The sequence below is a fragment of the Microcaecilia unicolor genome, chromosome 3 (assembly GCF_901765095.1).
Source record: "Microcaecilia unicolor chromosome 3, aMicUni1.1, whole genome shotgun sequence".
Taxonomy (NCBI): domain Eukaryota; kingdom Metazoa; phylum Chordata; class Amphibia; order Gymnophiona; family Siphonopidae; genus Microcaecilia; species Microcaecilia unicolor.
Window position 1 is genome coordinate 306,460,858 of NC_044033.1, and position 13,465 is coordinate 306,474,322.

Sequence of the window (13,465 nt, forward strand, 5' to 3'; positions counted from 1 at the left end):
GAGAAAAGACGGCTGAGGGGAGATATGATAGAGGTCTGTAAAACAATGAGTGGAGTGGAATAGGTAGATGTGAATCGTTTGTTTACTCTTTCCAAAAATACTAGGAAGCATGCGATGAAGCTACAAAGTAGTAAATTTAATACTAATCGGAGAAGATTTTTCTTCACTCCGTATGTAATTAAACTCTGAAATTTGTTGCCAGAGAATGTAGTAAAGGCAGTTAGCTTAGTGGGGTTTTAAAAAGGTCTGGACGGCTTCCTAAAGGAATAGACTATTATTAAATTGACTTGGGGAAAATCCACTGCTTATTTTTGGGATAAGCAGCATAAAATGTGTTGAGTTTTTTTCAGGATCTTGCCAGGTATTTGTGACCTGAATTGGCCACTGTTGGAAGCAGGATGCTGGGCTTGATGGACCCTTGGTCTGTCCCAGTGTGGCAATACATTAATATATTAAAAGCAGGAAGCCGGCAAAAGAATCGGTTGGACCGCTAGATGACCGAGGAGTAAAAGGGGCGATCAGGGAAGACAAAGTCGTAGCGGAGAGATTAAATGAATTCTTTGCTTCGGTCTTCACCGAGGAAGATTTGGGTGGGATACCGGTGCCGGAAATGGTATTCGAAGCTGACGAGTCGGAGAAACTTAATGAATTCTCTGTAAACCTGGAGGATGTAATGGGGCAGTTCTACAAACTGAAGAGTAGCAAATCTCCTGGACCAGATGGTATTCATCCCAGAGTACTGATAGAACTGAAAAATGAGCTTGCAGAGCTATTGTTAGAAATATGTAATTTATCCTTAAAATTGAGCATGGTACTGGAAGATTAGAGGGTGGCCAATGTAACGCCGATTTTTTAAAAAGGTTCCAGAGGAGATCTGGGAAATTATAGACAGGTGAGTCTGACGTCAGTGCCAGGCAAAATGGTAGAGACTATTATTAAGAACAAAATTACAGAGCATATTCAAAAGCATGGATTAATGAGACAAAGTCAACATGGATTTAGTGAAGGGAAATCTTGCCTCACCAATCTACTACATTTCTTTGAAGGGGTGAACAAACATGTGGATAAAGGTGAGCCGGTTGATATTGTGTATCTGGATTTTCAGAAGGGGTTTGACAAAGTACCTCATGAAAGACTCCAGAGAAAATTGGAGAGTCATGGAATAGGAGGTAGTGTTCTATTGTGGATTAAAAACTGGTTAAAAGATAGAAAACAGAGAGTAGGGTTAAATGGTCAGTATTCTCAATAGAGAAGGGTAGTTAGTGGGGTTCCCCAGGGGTCTGTGCTGGGACCGCTGCTTTTTAACATATTTGTAAATGACCTAGAGATGGATTTAACTAGTGAGGTAATTAACTTTGCTGATAACACAAAGTTATTCAAAGTCGTTAAATCGCGGGAGGATTGTGAAAAATTACAAGAGGACCTTACGAGACTGGGTGTCTAAATGGCAGATGACGTTTAATGTGAGCAAGTGCAAAGTGATGCGTGTGGGAAAGAGGAACCCCGAATTATAGCTGAGTCATGGACCAAGAAAGGGATCTAGGTGTCGTCATTGATGATACGTTGAAACCTTCTGCTCAATGTGCTGCTGCGGCTAAGAAAGCAAATAGAAAGTTAGGTATTATTAGGAAAGGAATGGAAAACAAAAATGAGGATGTTACGTATAATGCCTTTGTATTGCTCCATGGTGCGACTGCACCTCGAATATTGTGTGCAATTCTGGTCGCCGCATCTCAAAAAAGATATAGTGGAATTAGAAAAGGTGCAGAGAAGGGCGACGAAAATGATAAAGGGGATGGGATGACTTCCCTATGAGGAAAGGCTAAAGCGGCTAGGGCTCTTCAGCTTGGAGAAAAGGCGGCTGAGGGGAGATATGATACAACTCTATAAAATAATGAGTGGAGTTGAACGGGTAGATGTGAAGCGTCTGTTCACGCTTTTCAAAAATACCAGGACTAGGGGGCATGCGATGAAGCTACAATGTAGTAAATTTAAAACGAATTGGAGAAAATTTTTCTTCACTCAACGTGTGATTAATCTCTGGAATTCGTTGCCAGAGAATGTGATAAAGGCGGTTAGCTTAGCGGAGTTTAAAAAAGGTTTGGACTGCTTCCTAAAGGAAAAGTCCATAGACCGTTATTAAATGGACTTGGGGAAAATCCACTATTTCTGGGATAAGCTGTATAAAAGGTTTTGTACATTTTTGGGATCTTGCTGGGTATTTGTGACCTGGATTGGCCACTGTTGGAAACAGGATGCTGGGCTTGATGGACCTTTGGTCTTTCCCAGTATGGCAATACTTATGTACTTATAAACGGCTGCAAGTTCTACTTGGTGCAGGGAGGGATCCTGACTAACTGCTTGTTGGGGTGAACGGTGACTCCCGTGGAGGCAGTTAAGTGGTGGTCCCACTGTGGGATCTGCCAGCTGGTGTCGGGGCGTTGCAGTGCGTGCAATTCAGGAATCCCACGGGATATGGAGTAAAAGGTTGGCAGTGGCACAGCATCCAAATGTGGCCGGGATCTTTGGTCTCTCCAGTAGGGCTGGTGCATAGTTTGATGCAGGAGAGCACAGGAACAGGTGCTAATTTTTGGGCTGACTGGCAGTGAGGAGCAACCTCTGTCTAACCATGCGCAGAGCACAGCCACCATTTTGCAGCCTCAGGGCTCAACTGAGCATTCAGCTGCATCCGGGATCTTTGTTTTCTCTAGAGTTTATATTGCTTTTACACCAGGCCTATTTACTGAAGCAGGGACAGTCAGAGTTGCTGCAAGGTGCTTTAGTTTCTCGCCCTGCTGCCCCTCCAGCTCCTAAGAGATCTTGTTTAGACCTCCAGGAATGGGCAGATGAGGCTATTTCTGCTTCTCCCTCCTTCTGATGTGACCTTGGTCTGTTCAGAGGAGCCGTTAGAGAAGGGAGAGCTCCCTCCTGAGATCTGAAGTACTGAGGCTGTTCCACAAAGATGAACTCTGTACTCTTATTTCTGAGTCACTGGCAATTCTTTCCTTTGAGGATCCGTCTGCTTCGGCATTAGGAGTTTCATCTTCCTCAATCAAGAGGTCCTTCTAAGGCCTTCCGATACACCCAGACATTCAGGACCTGATTACAGCAGAATGAGTTTTACCGGACGCGGGACTGAGAGTGGGAAGATCCATGGCTTGCTTCTATCCATTAGTTATAGAGGAGAAAGATAAATTGCAGCTTCCCAGGGTGGACTCCTGTGTTACGGTGGTGACCTAAGAAGACCTTTCCGATGGAAGGATAGGAAGCTAGAAGGCTCGCTGAAACAAACCTTTGAAGTGGCTTCTTTGGGCCTTCAAGTGACAGTATGCAGCTTGCTCATGGAAAGAACATGCCTGAAGTGGTATCAGCAGACGGTAGCACAAAACAGGCGCCATAACGCCCAGCTGGAAGTGGGGTCCACCTCCTTAGTGGATGCTGTTTATGACATGTTACAGGTTGTGGCCTGCAGTATGTCTTTGGCTGTAACGACACATCAGTAACACTGGTTGCTGCATTGGGCAGCTAATACAGCGTCAAAGCCATTTCTAATTAAACTTCCCTTTCAGGGCAAGAGGCTATTTGGAGAAGATCTCAGTAACTTGATGAAAGAACTGGGGGAAACTGGTTGCCAGAGGATAAGCTGAAAACCTCTGGTCATCCGTCTTCAGGGGGCTCTCGATCTTGATTTTGAGACAGCAGACCGTACTGACCTGGTTGTCAGCAATATGGTCAGAAGTCCCACTTTCAGGCACGCCAGTCTTCCTTTCGTGTAGACAGGAAGTTCTCTTCTCAGTCAGCTAGAGCACCTAGTGCCTCCAGAGCTTCACAATATGTGAGGCTGGTCCACTTTTCTTTTCCTCTGGTGAGAGGATTCAGGAGTTTTGGGAGGAGTGGGCCAAAATCACATTGGACCAGTGGGTTCTGGATATTCTTATAGAAAGTTACAAGTTGGAGTTCTTCTGCATGGTTGCTCTTCTCTTCTTGCAGTCTCCTTGTCAAAAGGGAACCAAGGCGGTCAAGATTCAGGCCACTGTAGATTCCTTGATGGTGCTCTAGGACATTGTTCCAGTTCCCCAGTCTGAAAATGGACAAGGCAGATATTCCATCTACTTCATTGTTCCAAAGAAGAAAGGCACTTTTCGTGCAGTATTAGATCTGAAAGGTCTAAACCGCTACCTCCAAGTGTCCCACTTTCACATGGAGACACTAAGACATGTCATAACTCGGTTCAAGTGGGAGAATTTCGCACTTGCATATATCCATATGGCCGCCACATCAGAGGTTTGTTTTGTGGTGCTGGGCTGTCACTTCCAGTATAGGGCTCCAAGAACATTTCCCTGGTGCTGAAGGAAGGCTGCCATCACCACCATAACCTTGGTAATCAGTTCACTCATATCTCCATGACTGGCGCATTCATGTGTCATCCTATTTGGGATTAAACTAAGGTTTAATCCCAAAAAATGCAGGGTCATGCACTTGGGTCGCAAAAATCCGAGGGAACGGTACAATGTAGGGGGTGAAGTGCTTCAGTGTACGAAGGAAGAGCGGTACTTGGGAGTGATTGTGTCTGATGACCTTAAAGCTTCCAAACAGGTAGAAATAGCGACGGTCAAAGCCATAAGGATGCTTGGGTGCATAAAGAGAGGCATGACCAGAAGGGAAAAGGAGGCGATAGTGCCGTTGTATAAGTCTCTAGTGAGGCCCCATTTGGAGTACAGTGTGCAGTTCTGGAGACCACACCTACAGAAAGATATAAACAGGATGGAGTCGGTCCAGAGGGCGGCTACGAAATTAGTAAGCGATCTTGAATGCAAAAATTATAGGGACAGGCTTATGAACCTCAACATGTATACGCTGGAAGAGAGGAGGGAGAGAGGAGACATGATAGAAACATTTAAATATTTATAGGGCATTTATGTACAGGAAGAGAGCCTTTTTCAAATGAAGGAGAGCTCTGGAATGAGGGGGCATATGACAAAGTTAAGAGGGAATAAGCTTAGGAGTAAGCTAAGGAAGTATTATTTCACAGAAAGGGTGGTGGAGGCGTGGAATGGCCTCCTGGTGGAGGTGGTGGAGTCGAGGACTGTTCCAGAATTTAAAAAGGCATGGGATAAGCATGTGGGATCGCTTAGGAACAGGAAGAATTAGGGGTTACAGAGGATGGGCAGACTGGAAGGGAGTTATGGCCTTTATCTGCCGTCATGTTTCTATGTTTCTATGTTTCTATTCAGACAGTGTGGTGGTGGTAGACAAAGTTATCCATCTTCTGCAGTCATTGGGTTGGGTGTTCAATTTTGAGACGGTCAGACTAACTCCATCACAGACACTGGAGTATCTGGGCATTCTATTTGACATGGCATGGGAGAGGATCTTCCTCATAGAATGCAAGAGGTCGAAGTTGATTCAACAGATTTTTCTTCTCTTCAGTCTAAGCAGGCCCATGGTCTGGGACTACATCTAGGTTCTGGGGTCAATCATGGTGGCAATGGAAGTGGTACTATGAGCAAGGGCTCAAATGCAGCCATTACAGGGATCTCTTCTCAGCCATTGGTCTTAAGTGTCTCAGAAGTACAAGCCTCATCTTCCTTGGATTGCCAGAGTATGCAGTGGTGGTTGTCACCCAGGATTCTAAATGAGGCAATTTCTAGTTGGGGTGTTATGGAGGCAGCTGTGGTTTTGGTGGTGAATTTTTCTCGGTATATTAGTGCTATGCCTACACCTCTCTTTTCCGGTCTGGTTCGGTGGGTGATTGTTCAAGGATTATGGGGTTGTTTTGGTTGTGAATCCATGTTTCATTGATAAAGATGAGATCGAGGTTTTCTGAGGTGATCCAATCTGATATTGTTGTTGTTTTGTTGATTACGGATCTAGCATTGATGTAGCCTACCTGGATGTTTTGGTATGAGGCTTCTAGGTTTGGTGTTATGTGGATTTTTGTTAGTTGTCATTCCTTGGGTGATGTGTGTTTGTTGTGGTCTTTCCTCTCATTTTGTTGGTGATGTCCATGTTTAGATAGTTTTCCTTTAGTGTGATGAGAGTCAGTTTTGTGGAGTGTGGAATATTTGATCAATCTTTGGTGATTTTGAAGGGTGGGTATGAAGTAATGTTCTGTGAGTGGGATGGATAGTTCTAGGTGGATCAGTGAAAGGGAGTTGCGTTGGTATGTAGGGTTTAGGAGATTCAGGCTATCTTGTTGGGAACCCTTCCTTCACTTTTCAGGGGTGGGAGTCTCCCTGCTCACGGTTCCTTCCTTTCTTCCAAAAATGGAATCAGCATTTCATCTGGGCCAATCTGTGGAGCTTCCATCCTTTCGCAGAGAGTACGAAGAGACTCGGTATTTTTTCTTGAAGCTTCTTGATGTACATAGAGTCCTTATTAGATATCTAGAAGTCACAAAAGAGTTTTGCAAATCAGACAGACTGTGCTTTTTAGTAAATAGAAGCTTGGCCTCATGGCTTCCAAGCCCACAGTTGCTAGATGGCTGAAGGAGACTATTGTGTCAGCTTATTTACTTGCAGGGAAGCAGGCTCCTCAGACCTTGCGGGCTCATTCTATGAGGCATACAGCAATATCCTGGGTGGAGACTACCTTACTGTCTCCAGTGGATATTTGCAAGGCGGCAGCTTGGTCAGCGCTGCATACCTTTACCATGCGCTATAGGGTGATGTTGCAGCACATTTGGAAGCCAGTTATTGGGCTTTAGCTCTCAAGGCAATGGTACTAGGATTGCTTTTAAACATCCCACAGGTTCTGCAATAGTGGGAAGCTATGTATTGTAAGGAGAAATTAGGTCTTACCTGATAATTTTCTTTCCATTAGTTTTTCCCATATTCTAGAGGCCTGCCTGAGGTTTCTGAGATGTTTAGTTGGTGCAAAGTAATGAGTCAAATAACAATTATCATCTTGCATGGTGCTTCCTGCATATCTCTTGTTCTCTACATGTTGTCAACAGATGAGAGAGGTCCACACATTTGCTCGTCTGGTTAGTGAGTTATTTAAGTTTGTTGTGTTTATTCTGAGTTTCTCTTTACTGCTTATCTATGTAAATACTGAGGAGCTGGAATGCCAAGAGAGAAATGTCTCGGCTCAGTTTTCAGTTCTGTATCTCCACCTGCTGGTTGATGGACACAACTATCCCACAGGTTCTGGAATAGAGGGAAGGAGTAATGGAAAGAAAATGATTAGATAAGACCTAAATTCTCCATAGTGAGGACATTGCAAACTGTGTGGGACCTTCACACATTTGCAGTACTGGGAAGCATGCTGCTGCAGGGAGGTGTGTGGGTTCTTCAGGCTTCACATGAGACTATTGGGGGGGGAGCAATGCAGGGAACAGTGTGGGACCCTCACACATGACTGAGGGGGGTGCAGCAGGGAGGAATATGGAGCCTTCACATGTGACTGTAGTAGTGGGGGCGCTACAGGGAGTAGTGTGGGGCCTTCACTTTAGTAGTTGGGGGGAGCACTGTAGGGTGAATTATGGGGCCTTCACATATGACTGTAGTAGTGGGATGGAGTGAAGCAGGGAGAAGTGTGGGGCCTTCTCACGTGACTAGTGGGGAGGGAGCACTGCAGGGAGAAATGTGGGACCCTCAAGCTCTTGTTTAGCTGGATTGTTGTGTATCTTTCAGGTGCATTGAGCAGAAGTTCAGACGTTGCCCCCCTCTTCCCACCACCAGCGTGGTCATTGTGTTTCACAATGAGGCCTGGTCCACGCTGCTTCGCACGGTATACAGTGTGCTTCAAACTTCTCCTGCCATCCTGCTCAAGGAGATCATTCTGGTGGATGATGCCAGCACAGATGGTGAGTGCAGTCCCTGGTGCCAGCATTTCTCTGTGTTTTGGGTTTTTATGTGCCTCTCTTTCTTTGTTCTTTATCTGCTTTCCCCGGGCTACAGGTACATCAGTGGGCTGTCATTGAAGATTTCCTGTAAAGAAAGATCCTCAAGTAACTTTGTGAGACATCTGAGGGCAACTGGTGCTCAGTGCCCCAATTTTCTCTTTTTGGGCGAGTGTTGAACATTATTTAGATTGTAAGCTCTTTTGAACAGGGACTGTCTCTTTGTATCAGGTGTTCAGTGCTGCGTGCGTCTGGTAGCGCTATACAAATGCCAATAATAATAATAATTACCTTCAGCCTTTCATTTGCTTGTCAGTGTGAGCCCTGCCCATGATGCAGATGTCATCAGTGAGCAATGATGTTATTGTTGAAGATTTCCTATAAAGAAGGGCCCCAAGGTGTGCCTGCCAAAGGGCCCTTTCAATGGCCCTTAGTATGATCCTACTGGGATTTATTAAAACAATTTGCTGCTGTGGACTTTCTGGTTGTAAATTATGTATTTTAGGAACATGCTTACTGCCAACTGCCATGATATCTTTTTTTTTTTTTTTTTTTTTTTGGTTGGTTAGTTTTTTTTTTTTTGGGGGGGGGGGGGGTGTTTGTTTTTTAGTTTCTTTTCACAAGTATCGTTTTAAATGATTGTTAGCATGATGTCAGCTTATGAGGTGGTTCTTCAATCCCGGTGATTTGGGAGGGGGGGGGGGAGAGTTGTTACAATATAACTAAGGGTTGATAAGATTGACCGACTACCTGTTCCAGTTATTCTGGACCGATTCCTAGGTCACTGGTATCCCCTATTTCCTTATTATGAGGAAGGACGATCAAAAGAAAGGGATGTTATAAGAACGCTAGGGAAGAGTGATTTATACAAAGAAGCAATGAAAGATTTCAAAATGTTAGATCATTAAATAAGAAGGCTTTTTTTGCTTTGTGACTTCAGTTTAGAGAAATCAGCAGATATATTTTTTTATTATAGAAACCTGGCTAACAATGAGAGATGGGCTGATTTTAGTTAAGTACATAAGTAATGCCACACTGGGAAAAGACCAAGGGTCCATCGAGCCCAGCATCCTGTCCATGACAGCGGCCAATCCAGGCCAAGGGCACCTGGTGAGCTTCCCAAACGTACAAACATTCTATACATGTTATTCCTGGAATTGTTGATTCCTGCCCAGTGGGTTATTGGATTGTGTATATCCCAAGGTGGGCTAAACAAGGTGATACTGTGGCTGTGGTGTCTAAGGAGAATTTATCTATAAAATCCCCCACTTTTAAAGGGGTTGAGGGGATTGAAATGTTAGTTTTGTCACGAGGATATAAAAATGAATTGGCTTATTGTGCTGCCTTCTCCCAGCCGCTAGGGTGGCTGTTATTAATAGAACTTATTGTCTCAGTTTCTCTTAATTACAAAATACTATTGGACAGTTGGATTTAAATTTATGTATGGATTGTAAGGAAGATCAGGTTAATCCATTTTTTATCTATTGTTGAAGTATTAGATATTTTCTTAGCCGTTTCAGGTAGTTCTCAATGTGGCAGGGCACCTTTTGGATATAATATTGGCAGCTAATGGGAGAAAATATATATCAGTAATTTATTTCTATAAGTCAACCCCGATGCTTTGGAGTGACCACTGCCTTTTAGATTTTCAAATGAATTGGCCTATGACAATTTGATTAAAAAAATAAGATGGAAGTATTACCTTACAAGAGGTAAGATTGACTCTATAAACTTTTTAGCAGTATTAGAACTGTGAGATATCTGTGGAAATGCTCAGTGGATAAAATTGCCCCTTTGCAACAGAAACAGTTGTGTAAAAATAAACCCAATCCATGGAATTTATATTCATTAGGTGGTAGTCATGGCCGAATGGTTAAGACCATGAACTAGAAATCCATTGGGGGTCTCCCTGCGCAGTTTCAAATCCCGCTGACTATGGGACTGCTTATTTGTCTTTCTCGTAGAGTCCTTTTTTTATGCCAGGTAGACTTCTACAGTCTGGGCCCTGTAAATGGCAAAGTCAGATCAAGGCTAGAGTGGACTTCATCAGCTCCAGTAGTTGGGAAATGGAACTGTTGCAGGGCAGATTTCTATGGTCTGTGCCCCAAAATTGGTAGGAAAAGACCTGATATACTCATACCTAATCTCCTTACGTTCAAAGCATACGCTATGATAGCAAGTGCTCTGTATCTGTATAAGGGAGGGGTAGAATCATACAGTTGATACTAGTAAACAAATGATGCTAGTCAGTGGTGGAGGAGTGGAAGACATTCTTATGGTTGACAGCAACAGTATTGAGGTATTATGTTCCAAGATTGTGTCGTATAACTGCCCTTATGAGACTGGCAAAGCAAATTACCAACTGCCCTGTTTATAAAGAAGTGGAACCTGAACAGAGTGCCACATAAACTCTGAGCATCTTGTTGGGCCTATGTTACAATTACTGGCTAAATATGTGAAAGGCAGTTCTAGAACTGAGTATGTCAAATTATGCATCCCGTACACTATTCTGTAAGGGTATGCATAAGTCTATATTGCAGTGGCATAGCCAGGAATGTTTAACAGGGGGTTTGTCTCCTTCGCCCCCCCCCCCACCCCCACCGGGTACCTTAAAATCACCTCTGCTTCAGTCTTTGCCTGGGCAGCAGCAGTGGTACTCATAGGCTGCACCAGGACTTTCGCTCTGAACTGTCCTGCCTTTCACAAAAGAGGAAGTTGTATTAGAAGGGGCAGGATAGTTCCGAGAGAAAGTTCTGGTGCAGTCCGCAGGCAGCCTATGAGTGCCACTGCGCGAGCGAAGGCTTGAACAGAGATGATTTTAAGGTGGGGATGGGGGTTGCATATGCAACACATGCACCTTGAATAAATACACCACTGCTATAGCTCATATGCGCAAGGGGACGTACATATAGGCAGAGCATGGACGGAGCTGCCACTTGCATGCCCAACGTATAGAATACTGTAAATTACGAGCGTTGCATGGTGCAGTTAGGCATGCTCGTTTACAACTGCCGTTGACCTGACATAAATGGGCATGCCTATGTTATGTGCACCAGTGCGGTCAAGTCAAATGCAAAGCGCTGATAAGGAAGGTTAAGAAGGACTTCGAAAAAAAGATTGCGTTGGAGGCAAAAACACATAGTAAAAACTTTTTAGGTATATTAAAAGCAGGAAGCCAGCAAAAAGATTTGGTTGGACCACTGGGCGATCAGGGAAGACAAAGCCGTAGTGGAGAGATTAAATGAATTCTTTGCTTCGGTCTTCACCAAGGAAGATTTGGGTGGGATACCGGTGCCAGAAATGGTATTCGAAGCTGACAAGTCGGAGAAACTTAATGAATTCTGTGTAAACCTGGAGGATGTAATGTGGCAGTTCTACAAACTGAAGAGTAGCAAATCTCCTGGACTGGATCATCCCAGAGTACTGATAGAACTGAAAAATGAGCTTGCGGAGCTATTGTTAGTAATATGTAATTTATCCTTAAAATCGAATGTGGTACCGGAAGATTGGAGGGTGGCTAATGTAACGCCGATTTTTAAAAAAGGTTCCAGAGGAGATCCGGGAAATTATAGAACGGTGAGTCTGACGTCGGTGCCAGGCAAAATGGTAGAGACTATTATTAAGAACAAAATTACAGAGCATATTCAAAAGCATGGATTAATGAGACAAAGTCAACATGGATTTAGTGAAGGGAAATCTTGCCTGACCAATCTACTACATTTCTTTGAAGGGGTGAACAAATATGGATAAAGGTGAGCTGGTTGATATTGTGTATCTGGATTTTCAGAAGGCGTTTGACAAAGTACCTCATGAAAGACCCCAGAGGAAATTGGAGAGTCATGGGATAGGAGGTACATAAGTATTGCCATACTGGGAAAGACCAAAAGTCCATCAAGCCCAGCATCCTGTTTCCAACAGTGGCCAATGCAGGTCACAAATACCCAGCAAGATCCCAAAAATGTACAGAACATTTTATACTGCTTATCCCAGCAATAGTGGATTTTTCTCATGTCCATTTAGTAACGGTCTATGGACTTTACCACATTCTCTGGCACTAATTCCAGAGTTTAATTACAGGTTGAGTGAAGAAACATTTTCTCCGCTTCGTTTTAAATTGACTACATTGTTGCTTCATCGCATGCCCCCTAGTCCTAGTATTTTTGGAAAGCGTGAACAGACGCTTCACATCTACCCGTTCAACTCCACTCATTATTTTATAGACCTCTATCATATCTCCCATCAGCCGCCTTTTCTCCAAGCTCAAGTGCTCTAGCCGCTTTAGCCTTTTCATCGACTTTCTATTGTGGATTAAAAACTGGTTAAAAGATAGAAAACAGAGAGTAGGGTTAAATGGTCAGTATTCTCAATGGAGAAGGGTAGTTAGTGGGGTTCCCCAGGGGTCTGTGCTGGGACCGCTACTTTTTAACATATTTATAAATGACCTAGAGATGGGAATAACTAGTGAGATAATTAAATTTGCTGATGACACAAAGTTATTCAAAGTCGTTAAATCGTGGGAGGATTGTGAAAAATTACAAGAGGACCTTACAAGACTGGGAGATTGGGCGTCTAAATGGCAGATGACGTTTAATGTGAGCAAGTGCAAAGGGATGCATGTGGGAAAGAGGAACCCAAATTATAGCTACTTCATGCAAGGTTCCATGTTAGGAGTCACAGACCAAGAAAAGGATGTAGGTGTCGTCTTCGATGATACATTGAAACCATCTTCTCAGTGTGCTGCTGCGGCTAAGAAAGCAAATAGAATATTAGGTATTATTAGGAAAGGAATGGAAAACAAAAATGAGTATGTTATAATGCCTTTGTATCACTCCATGGTGCGACGGCACCTCGAATGTTGTATTCAATTCTGGTCGCTGCATCTCAAAAAAGATATAGTCTAATTAGAAAAGGTACAGAGAAGGGCGACAAAAATGATAAAGGGGATGGGACGACTTCCTTATGAGGAAAGGCTAAAGCGGCTAGGGCTCTTCAGCTTGGAGAATAGGCAGCTGAGGGGAGATATGATAGAGGTCTATAAAATAATGAGTGGAGTTGAACAGTGAAGCATCTGTTTACGCTTTCCAAAAATACGAGGACTAGGGGGCGTGCGATGAAGCTACAATGTAGTAAATTTAAAACGAAGTGGAGAAAATATTTCTTCACTCAACCTGTAATTAAACTCTGGAATTCGTTGCCAGAGAATGTGGTGAAGGCGGTTAGCTTAGCGGAGTTTTAAAAAGGTTTGGGCTGCTTCCTAAAGGAAAAGTCCATAGACCATTATTAAATGGACTTGGGGGGAAAATCCACTGCTTATCCCAGAAATAGTGATTTCTGGGATAAGCAGTATAAAATGTTTTGTACTTTTTTGGGATATTGCCAGGTATTTGTGACCTGGATTGGCCACTGTTGGAAACAGGATGCTGGTCTTGATGGACCTTTGGTCTTTCCCAGTATGGCAATACTTATGTACTTTATGCTAGTATCCTATAGCAAAATCTGGGTGTTCCCCACACAACACTGGAGTGCCTACGAGGGGCACCCCCATATTATATATTAGTAAGAAATTATATTTGATATATGTCAGAATTTTAGGAGATATGACTGTGAGCCACCTCAAAACCC

At 43.5% G+C, this 13,465-nt stretch overlaps 1 protein-coding gene across 3 annotated transcripts in view; it reads left to right on the forward strand.

Annotated features, from left to right (window-relative positions):
• The window catches only part of GALNT6 (polypeptide N-acetylgalactosaminyltransferase 6), a 196,084-nt gene that overhangs the window by 111,346 nt on the left and 71,273 nt on the right, over positions 1–13,465 (forward strand). For all 3 annotated transcript variants that reach the window (XM_030198275.1, XM_030198276.1, XM_030198277.1), the window contains exon 3: positions 7,635–7,807. In XM_030198275.1, the coding sequence (XP_030054135.1) occupies positions 7,635–7,807 (173 nt within the window). The remainder of the gene's footprint in view (positions 1–7,634; positions 7,808–13,465) is intronic.